Below are 17,972 nucleotides of genomic sequence, written 5' to 3'. Positions count from 1 at the left end.
CAGCTTATGTTCTTATTCTTAGGCTTATAAACTCAGCCATTGAATGCAAAATGCAACCAACAGCTTGGCCTGCTGGAGATGAAAGAACAAGTCCCCCTGGACTGCTCCATGCATATTGTTATTTACCCCTCTGACTATCTGAAGATTTAATCTGGAATGATTTACAATTACTTCCAGAGCATGGATCAAAGCACCAGATTAGCTCAAAGAAAAACCACACTAGTGACCATATCCAATGGTGGTACCAAGCAAGCCACTTTTGGGGGGAGTATGGGGGTGGGTGTTTGGCATCCACCGCCCAGTTCTTAAATATATCAATGAAGTCCAATCTAATTTTGAAGTTAGACTGTTAGATAGTATTCAAAATTAAAAAAAAAAAAAAAAAATCCCACCACACAACAGAGTTTTCTTCATTAAATCTATAGTTTCACAGCAGGAAATTAAAACATGTTTGACAAAACTGCCATGTTTTAGTTTGTCAACATCTGGTTCCTCTGTCAGTTTTTGCCTGTCTTTTTCTTCCTGATATTAGACAGTCTAGCTTCAGATTATCCTATTTCCTTTTAGAAATATCTGCATAACATCCGACACTTGATCAAGGCATGACTGGAAGAGTGCTAGAGTATCTGCTAAACTTTAAACCTGCCTCCCTAATTCAGATTTTTCAAACCAGCAATTCTGTGAATAGCAGGATTAATGATGTCAGTTTTCCTGTGGCATTGGATACTATGGTCAAGTGACTTTGCGATCTAAAAATGCAAGAGTGACTACAGCTATTTTTATTGATGGGAACAAACAGTATTTAGACAAGACCTTGATCATGTGGATTCTCTGATGTGCAAGTATCTGTGAAGGCAAATTGCAGCTTTTCCAAAATCGGTGGTTAGGTTCTCTACCGTCCACTGGGCGTATCTGTTTCCATGAAACTTGTTAAGAACTTATCTTCGAAACCTCTACATTTCTACCCAATTTTGTTGCAGTTGACTAGCAAGTTCAAAAGCAAGGCCTAAGTGGGCAAAAGAGCTAATATGTGCAATAGACACACAGACACAATGCTATCACACAGACCTTCACTTGCAGAAGAAAATAGTTTAATAATTAAAAACTATGCGCTATTAACATTCAATTCATTCAATGAACTCATTCAGTCAAAAGGAAGCAATAAAAAAAAAAAAAAACTAACAGCAATTCCATACTACGAAAGCCACATGTGAATTTGCCACCACAAAAGAAGCAAAGGCGAAGACTAAAATAATAAATAAATAAATTGTTCTTTCGCTCATCCTGTGTTGAAATGAACAAGGACAACATGTTCCTGGATATCACGCCCCTTGGGAAGGCAGGGGAAGGGACACAGGGAGTCCACACACACACACACAAAAAACACCCCTTCTTGCATGAACAAACTATTAACAAAGCCCCTACTGCTGCCATTATATCCCAGTAACTCACATGCAATTTTAAGTTAAACAAGGAGTTGCCAAAACAAAATGATTCAGACACAACTCATACCTTGCTGCATTAAGATAAATTTAACATCTTATTTATCTGTGAGCAGATAGGTAACATTATGTCCTGAAAAATGCTTAAAAGTAACATTAAAAGAAAGCTGCAGTTTGCACAGAGAAAATAGCCTAGATAATGAATTACAGACAAAGCCTCTAGATACCCTCTATCCTTCAGCTATATTCTCATATTTCATGCTGTGGCAACCACTTTGCAAACTCATCTACATTATACTTTACAGTATCCAAAATACTATGTCTAAATATACATACATAAATATAAGAATTACTTTCATCCTTGACTTAACATGACAAAGCCATCAAAATACCTTACAGTCAACTCAGCTTAAGGATAAAGCAAAAGCATGACTGAGCAGTTAAATATTGTGGTACATTTGCAGTTACAGTAAACGAGGCTCAGGAGATGACAGCCCCAGTAGAGCACACAACAACTGCATGTTCTCAACTTCCAAATTTTTCTTCCTTTTCTATCCTCATATGCATTGTGGCAAGATATTTTTGCACTGCTTTAACTGTAACAATGCCAATTAATATTTGTTTTTCCTAACAGTTAAATACTGACTATTATAGATTTTTAAACAGACTAAACTCAGAAGTGCATTTTCTATTAAGAATGTTACAGAAACTAGAAAATGGAAAACTTAAAAATACCACACGGACAATACAGGATTACTTCTAAAGGGAGAAACTTCTCTCTACATGTGAAGTTTTCTTCCCCTTCATTGCTTTTAAGAGCCCTGGAATTTAATGAGTTGACAGCCTTACATCATGTTTACTTGAAGATAGGTTACATGAGCAGAAACAAATCTGACAATAATCTCCTATCAGTCTTTGCCTATTACATCACTAAAGAACTCAGTAAGAAACAATGAAGCAAGAAGTTAACTTACAGTAAGCACTGTGAAACAGAGAAAAAGAAGAAATTACATGTTACTCCTGCATAGAGAATAACTTCGCAAAAAGGCCACATCAGGATATGCCTGTAAATCTAGTTTGCGACCTTTTGTGAACATATGGACAGAGGCCCAAGTTACAGCTTTACAGCTCAGCTCCAGAAGCATCAGATTTGGCAGACCACGATGAAGCTGTAACTGGTTAAATGAATGAAAGCACTTTAATCCCTTGAGAAGGTTAAGGCCCCTTAGGTTGATAAGATTTTTTTAATTTATTTAAAATACAGCATCTGGTCCATCCAGGAAAAAGCCTAAGATGCTCTCAAAGCTGCTTCAACTTTTGGTAGGTGCAACGGTTGTCCCACAAAACAGGTTTCCCCCTTTTATTTCAAAAAGTTGGATTTTTTCGGTTGGTTAGTTCAGGTGGTTTTATTTGTTTGTTTTTTTAAATCAACTTCGCATCGGGCTCTTAAGAAATCGTAAGTGTTTGCAATACCAGGGCAAACAGGTTCTCTGGCTGCAACTCAAACAGGAAACAGAAACTGGCTTAGCCTGAAAGTAATTTGTTTTCTGAATTAATTTTCAGTTATTCTTTCCCCATCTGCTTTAGTACATAGCGACAACACTTCTTCCAGTGGCACAAGAAGGGATCACTTTTTGCATAGGAATTCTTATTCATACAAGGTTCAAAATGTTGAAGCTGTAGCCTAATTTTCAGCAGGCAAATCAACTACAGTTGTGTTAAAGACCTTGCACTCTGTCATTAACCCAGTAAAGGCTGGATGAGTGCAATGAAGGAAATGCAGATTTCCACATCAACACTTCCTACTTTACAGCAATCCCCTAATACGAGATCAGGCTGCCCAGAGTTAGTGTCCTCTCTCTAACAACTAAACCATATCCAGATTCCAGAACATACTTCAGATGTTAAGAATGAAAATTATGGTTAATACAGAGCTATTTGAATTACTCTTCACATTAATAATTTTTTCTTTGGTTTAGCTATGTTATTTTCTTCCAGTAAAAGTTATACATCAATGCAACAAATGAAAAGCTGAATAATGAGTTAAATATCAGAAACCACAATTCTTTTAAATATGTACTTTATCTCCCTATATTTTCAACATTGCCACATATTAACGTGAAGTATTTCCAAATACTTGTTAGCAAAAGGAAAATTACTGCTCAGCTTCAAGTCAACTACACAATTAAGTACATGCTTGCTGAATATGGTTCAGATATACCGGGCTCTGAGGGAAACAGACGACTTCTTATCAGAGATTTCCAAGACTGCAGAGGGCTTGCTTGCTGTTTTAACCTAATTGTCTTTGAGAAGGAGTAAACTACAGAAATCTAAAGGACCTCTCCTTTTGCACTGGAACATCCATTTTGGGGTATAGTACTTCAGCTCGTGTATTCACTTCACTTGGTTTGATTTGCTTTTGATTTGCTTCGACTCCTCCAGAATCTCAAGAAAGAGAACTTCTAAGAAAACACGACAATGTGAATTTCTCCACGATTATTATATTTCCCTTACGGACATTGATGTCTACCATGAGATATTTTTCTGATGTTTACAACATGATTTAATGGCCTGGAACATGTCTTCTTCAAATTGACAGGGGAAAAAAAGAAAAAAGTTGTAGCTGACTGTTGCAGCAAATCTACAAGTATTTTTCTGCAGGCATCCACAGGAACACAACTCAGCTGACATATCACATACCTTGAAGCACTGTCTGTCTGTTTTGATGTTAATGAAACTTTTTTTTTTTTTTATCTACAAGTCTTTTGGAAAAAGATGTTTTCTGCCCCCTGAAAAAGCAAGCCTACTTGCTTTTCCATCTTTCCATCTCCACATCTATCGCACTGTTCAGCACAACCTCACATGAGATACTCTAAGCAAGCCTGCATTTGAAAATATATAGGCGATCACCTCACAACTCTACTTGTTTTTTGCAGTGGAATTTTTTTTCTCTGGCAAGCAGAATGAGTGTCCCAAATGCTTAGTATGTATGTAGCCACTATTTTTCCTAACGTTATCTGAATTAAGGAAAGATCCTGTAGGGCACCTGTCTTCGTATCCAAATAAATCTGGGATACATACATCGGAAGCTTCCTTTATTACTAAATCTATGTATTTTTTAAAGACATCAGTTCTCCCATAGAAGTTTGGGGGGACTGTACATATGGGACCATGTAGCCTTAAATAATTTCTAACTTTAAGTGCAAAAAAGACTGGTAAAACAACTAGAGAGCAAAGGAATAAGAAGAGAAGCTTAAGACATTTTTTCTATCCACACAAAACAATACAGACCACGCACTACAGCTTTAATCATCTCTTCCAAGATTTCTTTGCAAGTACGGCCTTTAATCAAACTACCTCATCCCAACACCACTGGCTATGAACATATGACGCAGTAGTTTGCTGTGACAGAATGCAGAAACAACTATGAAGAGCTGACAGCTTCTTTTCACATAGAGGAATAGTACTAACATCTCAGTAGGAACTAAAAAATGTTCCAGCAAAGCTTAGCTGTTGGGAAACATCAGTTTGTCAAACCTGAAATGCTTTGAACTCAATATTTGAACCCAAACTTGTGTCAAATTTACATTTGTGTAATTTAAAAAATAAGCCAAGTTGAGGTGTGAATTGGTAAACGCACTTCTCTGGCATTTAAACAGTTGTCAGAATGGCCTCTTGTTTCTTGATAATCCAGATTAGGCAGGAAAAAAAAAGCTGTATGATTTTGCCTTTTTTGTTGAAGGTATCATCCAAAACCAGCCAGTTGACCCCCCCCCCCAAAAAAAAAAAAAAAAAAAAAATTGAACAGATCAATTTAAGGCAACTCCTATTAAGCACATTTTAAAATCAAAGTTAGAGGAAAATATTTAACAGCTTGAAATACTCCAGTGTAACACCCCACTCTAAGATCACACACTAAGATCAACAAAGTTGAGCCACATCTGAAGTCCATTCTAGAATGTAATCTTAGCTGATGTGCTATGTCTTACCCCTCTATGAATTTGCCCTTAAGGACATACTTTTCCAGTTAAGTATTTTAATAAGACTCCCAAATGAGCTTTTGTCTATCATGAATTCATTGTTCTGCTGAACTGCAATTCTACACTGCTGTAGGCTCACCATTTTTAAGATGCAATTCTCAGCAGTTGTTTTCCCCATATATCCATAATCATCATGGCATTGCTATTACTAAGAACCTTCAGAAAGTGTTCAATAGCGGTCAGTCCAAGCTGCAAGAACCAATGAATGTGGGCAGTATTTAGTCGCTAAGAGTTCTGTAATGATACAGTCAGGCTGGAGGGTATCTCAGGCTTATGATGCTACATTGTCACTTAAGAGGGAAAATTCTGTGCTGAGGTGGGACTTAAAAATTCCATCAAGCCTCTTATCCTCTTGTATAACATATTACTGAAAAGTTACTGCTGTCAGGATAAATAAAAAACAAATGACGTGGAGCAGTCCAGTTCCATTTGTACCTTTGATGGAGATGGAATGGCTAGGCAAGCTACGGTAAGTGACAGGCAGGTCTTTCACAACAACCAGTGCTAGCTGTAGGCTCTGAGGATAGTTTCCAGCAATTACTCAGTAACAGCTCAATTCTACAGTCCATAGTGCTGGACAGGAGTTCAGTGGCAGAGAAAGAAAAAAATTAACAGATGAATGGGTTATTCAGCCAAGTTTACTATTATTTGCACTAACCTGGAGATTTAAGATATTTACATCTGAAACTATTTTTAGACATGACATCAGCAGAGTCTGGGATCTACTACAAAAAATTAGCATGGGACCCAAAATGGTTAAAAACCAGATGACAAGAATCCGGTCCGTTTAACATTTGTATTCCTGTGCGTATGCTGTGTTAGACTGGCATATAAATTACAGATATGCATCACTGACATGCTGTGCTAGGAATTACACCAAAACCTCAAACTACAATTTGATGATTCAACAGGAAGACTTAAGGCAAAGAGAGGAAGTAGGGAGAATGAAATACTAAGTTTAATCTCCTATACTTAACAAACAGTTTTGGGGACCTTATTACCATCAAACTGTGGCAGTTAGGATATGCCGCTCCTGTAACTTGCACTAACAAGTTACAGAAAGTTAGAGTGATGCCTTCATAGGCATCAAAGAATTTTCCCACACAAACAGGACATCCCAGAAGATCTCACAAAGATCCTTGAGAAGAAGGCAAACAAGTGGTTAAAAACCCGACACTGATTGGAAGATGACAGGGCTCTAGTCTCCAACAGAAATAGCTAGGGATAAATGGGGAATCTTCTGTTTCCATTGCTACTCCAAGAAAACAAATCAGCCCAAGTCTAGCTGTCGGTCAAACCCTGCCCTCACTTCACCTTAGTCTCCTTCATACTTTCATCAATTTGGCCCCTACACTCTCTTTACACAGAAAGAGGAGTCAAATTCTTCCTTAAAAAAAAAAAAAAAAAAAAAAAAAAAAATTCACCTTCACTACAGCATCATTATCTGGTGGGGCAGTGCAGGACAAACAATAAAATCCATGAGATTTTTTTCTACACAAGGTTCTCATGTAACCCCAGAAATGCTTTCTATGCGAGGGCGTTCATTCCTGTCCTTGTTTTTACCTAATGGAAATCTAAAAAATTATACTGTAAATAAAAAGAGATTGCATCAAAACAACAGCAAGACAATTCTTCAGCTTAATGACACATGCAACTAATTCAAACCTAAAATCAGATCTCAGTTACAGCGGTTGTAGATCTGGTGGACGTACAAATATCATTCTGGTTATATTTGAAGGCTACATACATAGCCTTTAAATAAAGAATACAACATAAACAATGTTAACACCAGCTTCCTACTGCCTTTTCAAGCAAAGGCTACTGTTTCAAGGCAAAGTTTCCCACTTTTTTTAGTGGGTGTATGTCAAATCAGTTATCAAAAATGACCCATGCTGTATTACATTGATCCAAATATAAAAGGTATACAACATAATTATTTTTAAAAAAAAAGTTTAAACTAACAAAACTTAACTCCCTTTTAAAAGGGTGAAATGATACATCAGCAGAAACATTTATGGTTCTGAATTCAGGAAGGGCAGCCAAGTAACATGGCACATCACCAACAGAACACGTAATTCCTGGGTGATCAGTGGCATTATGTGACTACTTCTGTTGCTGCCTATCACTACTCGGGAACAATCAATTACTGAACCGTTAGCTTTCTAAAGACATGGCCTTGAGTAGGGCAAAAGAACCGCATGGAAATCTCACAAGCTTTGTTTTTATTTATCATGACCATAGTTCTTGAAGTTATGGAAAGCTATGCTACAAATAAGTTGTTAAAGACCGAATGTCTTTTTTAAATACTGGCAAAACATAGTAGATTAAAACCGGCCAAATGAATCATTTTATCTTGGTAATGCAAAGATCTTCCTACAGTATGCAAAACTGCATGGGAAGAGCTTGTCTACAGAAGACACTCAATGAAAAGTAAGCTAGAGCATAAATTTACATTACCTTGACCAAGGAAATATTAGAACAGTTTTGAGTATTAGCAGAAGTTACAATTCATCAATCAAAAAGCAGACACAGAGGCTGCAGAGGAATCTTACCAGAACTCGATCTCCAATTTTGAGCTCCCTTTCACCTTTCTTTAGTGATCCGGCTTCAGAGAGATTTGATATAGATTCACTTGCAGTTTTTGAAAGATTGGTAATCTGAGAAGGAGTTGAATGCTCCTTAGCAGCAAGTGGTGAAGTTTTTTGTGGAATTCCTGAAGGCGGAAGTGCAGCTGCGGACGAAGACACCATACTAGCAGCTGATGTGGAAGTTGGTGATGTAGCTCTAGAAGCATGAGCTGTCTGTGTACCATTGGCTTCATCTTCTGTCAGCACTTTTCTTGTCAATTTTGATGGTCTTGTAAATATTCCCCTCAAGGGTTCACACTGGAAATAGCGAACTCCAGCCACAGAGCCATCATTCTTACCAATTGGTTCATCTAGAACAATCCCTGCCCACTGTCCTGGAGCAAACTGTGTTTCACCAAGGAACTGAATAAAGCCAGGTTTATTTCCATTGACCCAAACACGCTCCCCAACTCTGAAATCATCCACAAACTCTTCATGTGCATCTGCAGTGGTTGCACTTGAGGCCTTTTCACTGGAAGCTGCTTTTTCTACTGGAGCTGGAATCAAGCACAATGAGAAGGCAAATAGGCTAATATTCCAGAGAGCACCACTACGTAGTTTCAACGTAACAAGCATTTGGAAGAGCATGATTTCTAAAAGGAAAAGCACAATTCCAAATTTTCTTACTTATGGAAACACTGTTATCTCTGGAATACAGTAATTCAAAATCTAACGACAGAGACACTGAATGAATTTAACATAGGTTTTGGTAAAAATCTTGTAAAGATTACAAGTCTTACCTCAAAACTACCCAAACATTTTTATCATGACATGGTTTCTTCAAGGAAAACTGCTTGATCACATCCCAATTAGTAACTTCAGATTTATTGCACATTGTACACATAACTTTTTTAGATCAGAAATAGAAGCAAAAATACCTCAGTGTAAATAGTAAAAATGGTGTATACTCATAGCTTTCAAGGTACTTTTTGTTAGAAGATGAAAGGGAAAAGTGAAGATATTTAAATATTCCTTACCAGCTGCAACAGATGCAGGTGGTTTCAGCAATGTACTCCCATGCTTGATAGTCTTTGAAGGAGCCTTAAGTCCACTTGGTTTTAACATACTCATCTTTTTGCAATACCAGTGTTAATCCTCTTCGTCTGTAGCAACTATCTTTTTCCAAACATGGATAAAATATATTATACGAGTTTTTCCAACTCTGGAATAAACCTGTATATAAAAATATTAGACGTGAAACAAAAAATCAGTATTTTAACTCCTGCAGAAGTAATTTCTATATATACACAGTCTGTGTATGAAATGCATGATAAAAGATGCTTTACAATAACAACCAGAAGCATTTCCCAGGATAGCATTTACAACTCCTCATCTTTTGAAGGCCATTTCCTGTTAAAAGACACCAAGTCTGAACCTAAACCATCAAAATAACTCACTTCACTGAATGCTGCTGTATTCATCTTGAGCTTTAAACTAAACGGCTATTTTAAGAAAGAAAAACAAAGCCCTTAACAGCATTACTAACATTACACATAGATATAACACAGCTACGCACCCTACTGTTTTCAGTCACATTTTTCAAGTGTTGCAATATCCCAGCAAAAACAACTTGAGACTAGAGAACTAACTGCAAGAGAAATCAAGAGAACCAGGAATTTCAGGATAAAAAGTTTTTAAGAGAGATTGGAACTGAAAAACTGAAAATGATCAACAGAGTTAGATGATGACAACTAAAAAGTAAACATCCACCTCAGCTGTATGTCATTCTTTTAGATCACAAGATACACTGGCTCCCAGTCCCCAACACAGTGCCCCAGCTATGTTCCCCTGGCAAGAGGAGGAGGGACTCTTCCCTACGTTGCTAGGATAGAGCCCTGCTCTGACTTGCAAGCCAGCTATAAGCTCTTCAGGGAACTAAGTCAGGAGGGTTTTGCCACAGAAGGCATCTTCCTTCTGATTACAAAAGCTTTAGAAATGCTTTTTCATCTATAATGAAAAAAATCTGGGTTTTTTTTTCCTCAAATATGAATTCAAAGCCAAACTGTAAGATGACTGGTCTCCCCTCATCTTCTAAAGCATAAACTGTTCTGCAGGAACACAGCTTGGCTGTTTGCTAAGGCACTGACAGAATAGCTATGCCCACTTAAACAAAAAAAAACCCAAACAACATGCATCTAAACAAAAACCTGAAGGAAAAAAAAACCCAAAACATAGGCATGTAGCGATAGACTACTTGCTTAAGTGTTTGCTCAGAACATGACAAACAAGAACTGCAAAGCAGGTCTCAGTCCTGCCGTTTACTCAGCATTTTGGCACCAATCAGTACACATGCACAGGCAGAAAGCAATTGCAAACTTCCCAAAACCATTATTAGCAGTGCCCAGGTGCATGTACAGGGGGTACAGTACGTTTAAAGGCAAAGCAAACACTACTGAAGGAGAGACTGCTATGCTACAGGAAGGAAGACTAAAGAGACAAGCCAACCGCACCTTTTGCCTACCAGTATAAGTTTTACCCCTCATGTATTATTAATAGCCAGTGCATTAGTGTTCCTAAAAATCAATTCACTGCAAAAAAAAAAGTATCAGGTACGCTGCTTTGTGAACCTAAATACCAAAGTGAAACATTTCTTATGCTATTTCAAGATTGACCATGCCAAATTCAAGGCATTTTCTAAGAAGTCTGCAAAAATGTTATACTTTAAAAAGCATTAATTACCACCTTGGATGTATGGTGTTTGTCTACAATTTAAGTTATGCTCTATGAAAACTCTGAAGTAGTGCTGTGAAGATTTCTGAACATTTTTTCTAGCATTGCCAGAAGTATGTCACCCATCCATCTGCAAAGTTATGACTACTGAAGAGAAAAATTTCCCCATTGTTTTTGCAATACGTATGCCAGTTTAATTTTTAAGTGGGAGCTTTCATGTTCATCAACATGAAAGCAGACTTAGCTCACTAAAATCAAAGCAGAAGGACATGCATGAAATATGACTAAGCCATGAAAGAACTGGGAGGCACACAGTTATACAGAAGAACAACTAAGAGGATCACATTAAGATGTCACTTTGGATACAGCAGGAACACTGTGGGTTTTTTTCCCCCTCCTACTACATACCTGCCCTCCTTGCTAAATCTGAATGCATCGTATTTCCTCATATTTTGTTTCAGAAATCTTCTAAAACTGCACTTTGCTCTTACACATCAAGGACTTGAAAAGCCTTCCTTTCTCTCTTATACACATGCTACCTACCTATTCTTCCTCATGCTGCAGGCCCTATTCCCTCCCCTACAGTGCCAGGATCTCCATGCATGTCTCCATTACTTTCCTCAACCCATCAAAATCCATGGAATGGAAAAACTGTACATGATAAAGAAGGATTTGGTACAAATACAGAAATGTGAGAAGTATCAAGGTCAGTTCTTTTCAGTTCACAGTCTTCTCTGTCAGTGCCAAACACCAAATCTATGGAAATTCAACCACCTCATTTGGGCCAGAGCAAGTCCCCCTTAAGAAAGGCTGCCTCCTAAAACCAGGAAGCTAGAAGCTGTCTTACAATATTCTGCCATTCTTTTCCATATACTATCTCTTTTTTTGCCCCCAAAGAGCATTCCAGCACCACACAGGTAGTAACCATCTATATCGTGCAAGGGTAGGCATATTAAAAGAAAATAAACACTACATTACCCCTCAAAATTACATTTTGCCAGTTTCAAATAATTATTTATTAATAGATGTTTAACAAACCTCTACTCAACAGAAAGTTAGAATGTTCTAATATTGCATTTCTTGGCTCGGGGTACTCATTCATATTTTAATCTTGCTCTCCACAGTCATGGTTTATATATCTGCTGCGTCATTTGCTTTTCTCAACATACAGGCCTTCAACTAGGCCAGAAGTAACACAATCCCTTGTGCGCTGGTTTCAGAGTTACTGAAGTGTAGCTTAATTCAAAAAACTGCTAAAATATAGGCAACACATTTTGGTAAATTACTGCCTTATTGCAATAGTGAAAATGCAACTTTTGGTCGTAGAAAGAGACAGGACATTCACAGTAGCATTTCCTAATAGAATTTGTAAGACACTGAAAGCACGTAAATTTGCATCAAGTGATTTTAAGCATTACGCACTCCAGCATTTCCTAACAGGCTCCAGATGTCAATTACCTCATTTTAGTTCTCATAAGAGAGAGCAGCTAGCTACTTGTCTCAATTTGTTCTCTTTGCTTCCTTGAATCTGTCTCAGCTCTCCTGAAAAAGAATCTTTAAAACCAAAAGGCAGTAACATTAAGTTTCTCAAAAGATCATATCAGGAGTCTAAAGAAATGCCCAGACAGAATATGATAATATACATTACTTAAGTGTTCAGAAAGCCACAAGTTCTAAATACCGTAACTGAGCATAAAAAAAGAAACTTTAAAGACAAGCTTTACATTTGTGCCATTACTGGGAAATATATGATTTCATACAATATGAAAATGCATTACGTTCTCAAGCAAGCTGCAATTTTTTTGTGTGTGGATGACTACTAAAAATTTTCAAATGCAAACATGAATCCTTGCATTGGCCCTTTTAGCTGATTAATAATATCCTTATTCTTATTTGCCTTTTACAGACCTCTAAAGTAGTGCATGAATTGAAGCAATCCAAAAGCAGCGAGTTGAGAACCATTGGTGTAAGAAAGTAAATCCTACTAATCTGATGAGTCTGCTGGCAAATCGAGATTAAAAATAAATAAATAAAACTTAACCACATAACCCTGAATTAAAAAGGCACAATATTTTCCAACTGTCAAAAAAGGAATTCCTGTATTAAAAAGAAAACAGCTATCCACTACTGTTTCTTTCAAAACTGTCTTTTCAACAACTAGTACTCCAAAAAGAACTAAACCACAATTAAATAAGAAAACAGGGAAAAAAATTAAAGCCTCAGCTCACACCACTTAAGAACCTTATAGTCAAAAGAACATTACAGTACCAATAGTTCTTTAAGCTTAGTTGATGCCTGACAAGCATGCTGCCACCATCACACGCTCCTTCCTCAGGACAGGTAATGCCATAATTAAAAGTAAAACGTTTCATCTGACAAAACATTTGAAACAATGCTTGACAATTTAAGGAAGAAACATTTGCTAACATCACTACTCACGACTACCACAAACAGATGCAGTGTTTCCATGGAGAAAAGTAAGTCGTCTGTCCATTTGGTACAGAAACAAAGAGGACATTCTAGACCAGAGCAGCATAACGTTTGAATTGACTCAAAACAGACTGCATAATCTCAGTCTTCTGCATGCAGACACACGCAGTCTGACTGTGCAGTGTACTTTGAGGCTGAAACCCTATTCTCATGGTTTATTTCTATAATAAAGTGAAACAATTATTTTAATTGATGATCACCTGCTATCTGTCCTGCATGAGTTCTTCAAAACATTTCAAATTTAAAAGATTAATATTAAACTTAATTAACACCATTAAGAGACTAAATACTGTTGGAAAATGCCTTTCAATGCCAACACATTTCTAAGCTCAAGAAAGAGACCGCTTCCAATTTGTTAATTCTGCTAAGCATACCAGTGCTTTGCAAAATACATATAAACATTAAGACTAATAGATACAGAGTAAATATTCTAAAAGGGTTATGCAGAATAGATAACTGCTGAAAATCTCACATGGATCTATAAGCAGAGAAAATCATATGCAATCCCTGTGTCAGTCAACTAGTAGGTATCTAGAAAACAAATTCTGACCATACCATGAAGAAAATGTAACATGTACAAAATAAATTAGAAAATCCCTTCTGTAAGAAAGTGATATGGAAAATATATTTCAAAGACCACCCACAATCCAGTAACTTCGCTTTTCTGAGAGAAAAACAAACTCACCACATGAAGCACTATGTTTGAAATAGCAGCCTGAACAGCATTTCTTAAATATGTTTCATACTCTCGATGTTCATACCGCTATTGCCAAGCTTTCAGAAGCTCATGAATCATTCCTCAAACATCCTCACAATGGTTTAGAGAAAGTAACTTGGAATTTTGAACCTGAAAAGTTTTCTCTCCTGGTCCATGAGTTACTCCTAGAGCTCAGACCATTCACAGTTACAAATGCTTACAACTCCTAAAATTATCGCAATCTTAGAACTTTAAAGCATATAAACATCTTCTGTATGATTCAGATCTAATTCTTATTACAGCTCTAAAAGTTGTATTTGCAGTCTCCTGGGCTGGTATTACATTTCTGTAAAAAGTGAGCATATATATTTCCAAAAGCACTTAAAATAATGCTTTTAGTTGAATTTATAGGCTTTTGAAATTCATACACAATTTAAAAATACAATCACATTTTAGCTTTGAACAAAATAAATGCCTTCACATTGCACTGCTATTTGCTTCTTGCTACCTCTTTAAGAATATTTCTCTCTGTGAAAGAATGCACCAGATCACAGACACCAACTTCTAGAAGGTTCAGATAGGAATGAGATTAATTCATCCACAGCAGGTCCACAAACTGACCAGACTGGGACATACCCATCAACATCCTTACTAAAACAATTCTGGATGAGGTAGACAGAGAGGGATAAATTGCAGAAAGCAAATAGCCTCACACACCCTCCCTAAATATCATTTCCTATTTCTACCATTTGGTTTTGTTTTCAAGGAGGAATACAAGTATAGTCCTCCACCACCACATATTATGCAGCCAGATTTCTCATGTTTTGGAAAATTGCAATGTCGGCACACTCAGAATGTGAGAAAGGAGCTGCGTCCTAGAACAACAGTCTTCCTGAACATGATGCCTCCTCTGCCACATTCTGGGTCTATTGGAGATACTTCATATTGGGCAACCAAAAAGACTGAATCACTATTTTGCAAGCATTGGATTACACTTACAATGAAATAATTCCACAGCACACAATATCCATTGTAAATATCACACTAAGCTTCAAAGTCAGTTCTGTAACAATTACAAGTAGCTAAGCCAAAAAGATGGGTTTGGAAGCCTTCATGAATTAACTTCTCACAACTTCTCTTGTAATGATGCAGCACACTTCATATTCCTAGCCATTTACTACTTAAATACAACCATTTTGGAGCTATGAATTCGCTTCAAGGTCTCTTTGCATTTAGCCACTGGAGCCAATTACTGAAATAGTAAGTGAACTTCTCTCTGAACATAATGCTTATGACTTATGTGCATGTTTTGTCAGCTCCAAAGCATTTACTGAATGAGTAGCAAGTTCAGACTGAAACAAGCCAGAAAGCACTGCAGGCATTTGATAACAAAGCAAGTCACAAACAGCAAATTGTTATGGTACTGATGTAACAGCCTCTGTAGTAGTCACTGTCAAACCAAATTGATTACCTGAATGTTGCTCAAGAATTTAACTGTGCTGTTCAGTGATTAGAGACTGTGGGATTACAGAGGCATCTTCAGGTATCATTTAAGTTGAAATTAATAGAATTTAAGGAAGAATTTATATATAAAACAGAAAACACAGAATTAAGAATTTAAGATTTCAATAGAACAAGAGTTGGCATTTTGGAGTCTACATTTGATTACTCATTCAACACATAGCAATTAGAAGAAAGGGAGCATTTAAAAGCATGACTTCAGTTTTATTTTCTCTCCCAGAAAACATGGATTTTGATGTCAATTAATCGAGTAATATGATGATCTGAATATATTCTTCAGTTACATCACTACCATGAGAAAAGACACCAGAACAATATGCATCATTTAATTCAATGTTTATCATGCTAAGTGCCATCAGATCATATTTATTTGGCTTCCTAGATGCTCTGCTTACTGCCACCATCAAAATATATGGGCTGGTATGTGCCTATCAAACCAGTGTTTTGTACCTCACTTTTAAAGGCAGAAAAAATTCTGCATTTAAACCCCAGCTGATCAGGTGGAAAATAAATAAAAGGAATCCAGACCTTTCTATCAGATCTCTTTGCAGATGCTGGTATAGGAAATAAAAATTTACTAAGAAAATAAGCAAGAATGTCCCCTAATTTATATAAGATCATTCTTTTGATGACATTCTATTTCAGCTCATTCCGGCCCAATCCAGTATAACTATCATACGAATTCTAGACAGGTATACCCTTTATAAAGGCAAACACTCATCCTACGTGAACCACAGTGCCTCAGTTTCTCATACCCTGTTCTTAACATAAATATGAAATTTGTAAGGGACAGATTCTTGAAGAAGTGCATCTCTGTTTATTTTAACTAGGCATAACTATTAAATTAACAGAATGAAAGCAATCCTTTGTTTTTCTGAAGTGCCTTCAAAGTCACTACCAGGATTACTCCAGGAAATTACTGTTGCATGCAAGTTTTAGTATGTCTTTCGTCTAACTCAAAATACAGTTTACTTTTGCTATCATAAAAATACAAAACCAAAAGCTTGTAGTAAGTTGGGAAGTATGCCCACTGGTATGACACAGCTCTTTTGACAGCATCATTGATTTGATGAACATAACTTGAAATGAAGAGTGGCTGACAAATTACTCAAACTGAATCACATCTATACAACCACTAGCAGAGGTCCTGAAATGTCTTTCAACTCTATTTTAGAGGGCATTTGTTTAGATAAACATTACTTAGTCTGAAGCAACTAGTATGTTCAGTGAAACAGACACCCAGAGGATATTTAAGACAGTCCCAACACTAACACAAACACTATGCCTTGTCATCACTCATCCCCCTATCAAGCTTGATACCACAGCATAAGGACATCCCCCTAAATAGCTACTGGTTTTCTGTACTTCAAAGACTGAATCCCTGTTTCCTTAAGAACTCAGAAGACACTCCTACTTTCTTGTACACTTAGAGGGACCGGGAAAGAACAAAATTTGTTGTTTCAAAACCAATCCAAACACCCCACAATGCTGTCCCTCGTTAAGGACATGGCTAATATAGAGCTCAACAAGCAACTTTAGATTTGTTTCTTAACTGAGATAGATAGTAGATGCTCTATTTCTGTATCATGGAGATGACATGAACTGTTTCCCATGTGAGTTCACAGATCCATAGCATAGTCAGGACCAAAGACTTTTAGATTATCTTTCAACTTCAGGGCTTTTATGGCAGCCAGGCCTGCATACAGATCTGTATTTCTCCTTTGATTTAACACGCTGGGTAATTTCAGCTAAATAAAAGGCAGGAGACTTCTGAAAAAAAAAAAAAAAAAAAAATTCTTACAAGTCTCACAGAAGTAGGCCAACCAGTAGGAAGAAGACTTGTGTTCAAAGTCTTGAGCTTCTCCTCATAAGTTTAGATCAGACCAACTAATTTCTGAAGCAAAATGGAAAACCAAAGTTTTGCCATCAATACACTTGGTAGCAGCAAGTTATTAGTATGTTTGGAGATAATATAGAATTTGAATATAATATAGTTAGGAAGGCAACCATTATGAGATGCAAACCCACTGAAAATTAGAGGGTTTTAGTGACACTGCTAAGTTGGTAAAGAAGACACATGGCTGGTTTCCTACCTTGGAAAGTACAGGATATTGACTGCAAACTGGATAAACAGGATTCTCTCTGCATATGTTTGGGAAAGGGAAAAGGCAGGGTAAATTCTTATAACTACGAAACTGTACTAAGAACAAGATGAATCAGATCAAAGATAGTAAGAGGCTTAGGACCTCAAACCATCAGTCATATTACAGCAATGCTATGAGGAAGGCAATTCATTAAAGCTTCTGCTCTGCTTATGGATTTTAATTCTGCATTAAGGACATTTTAAGTCACCTCATCTTACCATTCTATAACTTGCTATGCTCATTCAGATTCCTAAGTGCCTCAAGATCCTCAGTAAAAAAAAAATATCATTGAAACACAAAGACTTAGACTGCTGACTACAAAGCACAAATAAGAGAGGATG

General features: G+C 36.9%; 1 protein-coding gene and 1 non-coding gene across 15 annotated transcripts in view; both read right to left on the bottom strand.

The window, feature by feature from the left end:
• CLIP1 (CAP-Gly domain containing linker protein 1) overlaps positions 1-17,972 on the bottom strand; it is a 73,348-nt gene that overhangs the window by 50,854 nt on the left and 4,522 nt on the right. For all 14 annotated transcript variants that reach the window (XM_041126210.1, XM_030023825.2, XM_030023828.2 and 11 more), the window contains exons 2-3: positions 9,087-9,282; positions 8,035-8,606 (exon numbers count right to left, since the gene is read on the bottom strand). In XM_041126210.1, the coding sequence (XP_040982144.1) occupies positions 8,035-8,606; positions 9,087-9,180 (666 nt within the window). In that variant the 5' untranslated portion in view covers positions 9,181-9,282. The remainder of the gene's footprint in view (positions 1-8,034; positions 8,607-9,086; positions 9,283-17,972) is intronic.
• Positions 14,731-14,888, bottom strand: LOC115346677. Its single transcript, XR_003925203.1, has one exon. It is a non-coding gene; the product is annotated as a U1 spliceosomal RNA (small nuclear RNA).

This window comes from Aquila chrysaetos, chromosome 9 (genome assembly GCF_900496995.4).
Source record: "Aquila chrysaetos chrysaetos chromosome 9, bAquChr1.4, whole genome shotgun sequence".
Classification (NCBI taxonomy): domain Eukaryota; kingdom Metazoa; phylum Chordata; class Aves; order Accipitriformes; family Accipitridae; genus Aquila; species Aquila chrysaetos.
This window is presented reverse-complemented; position numbering and strand designations above follow the sequence as displayed.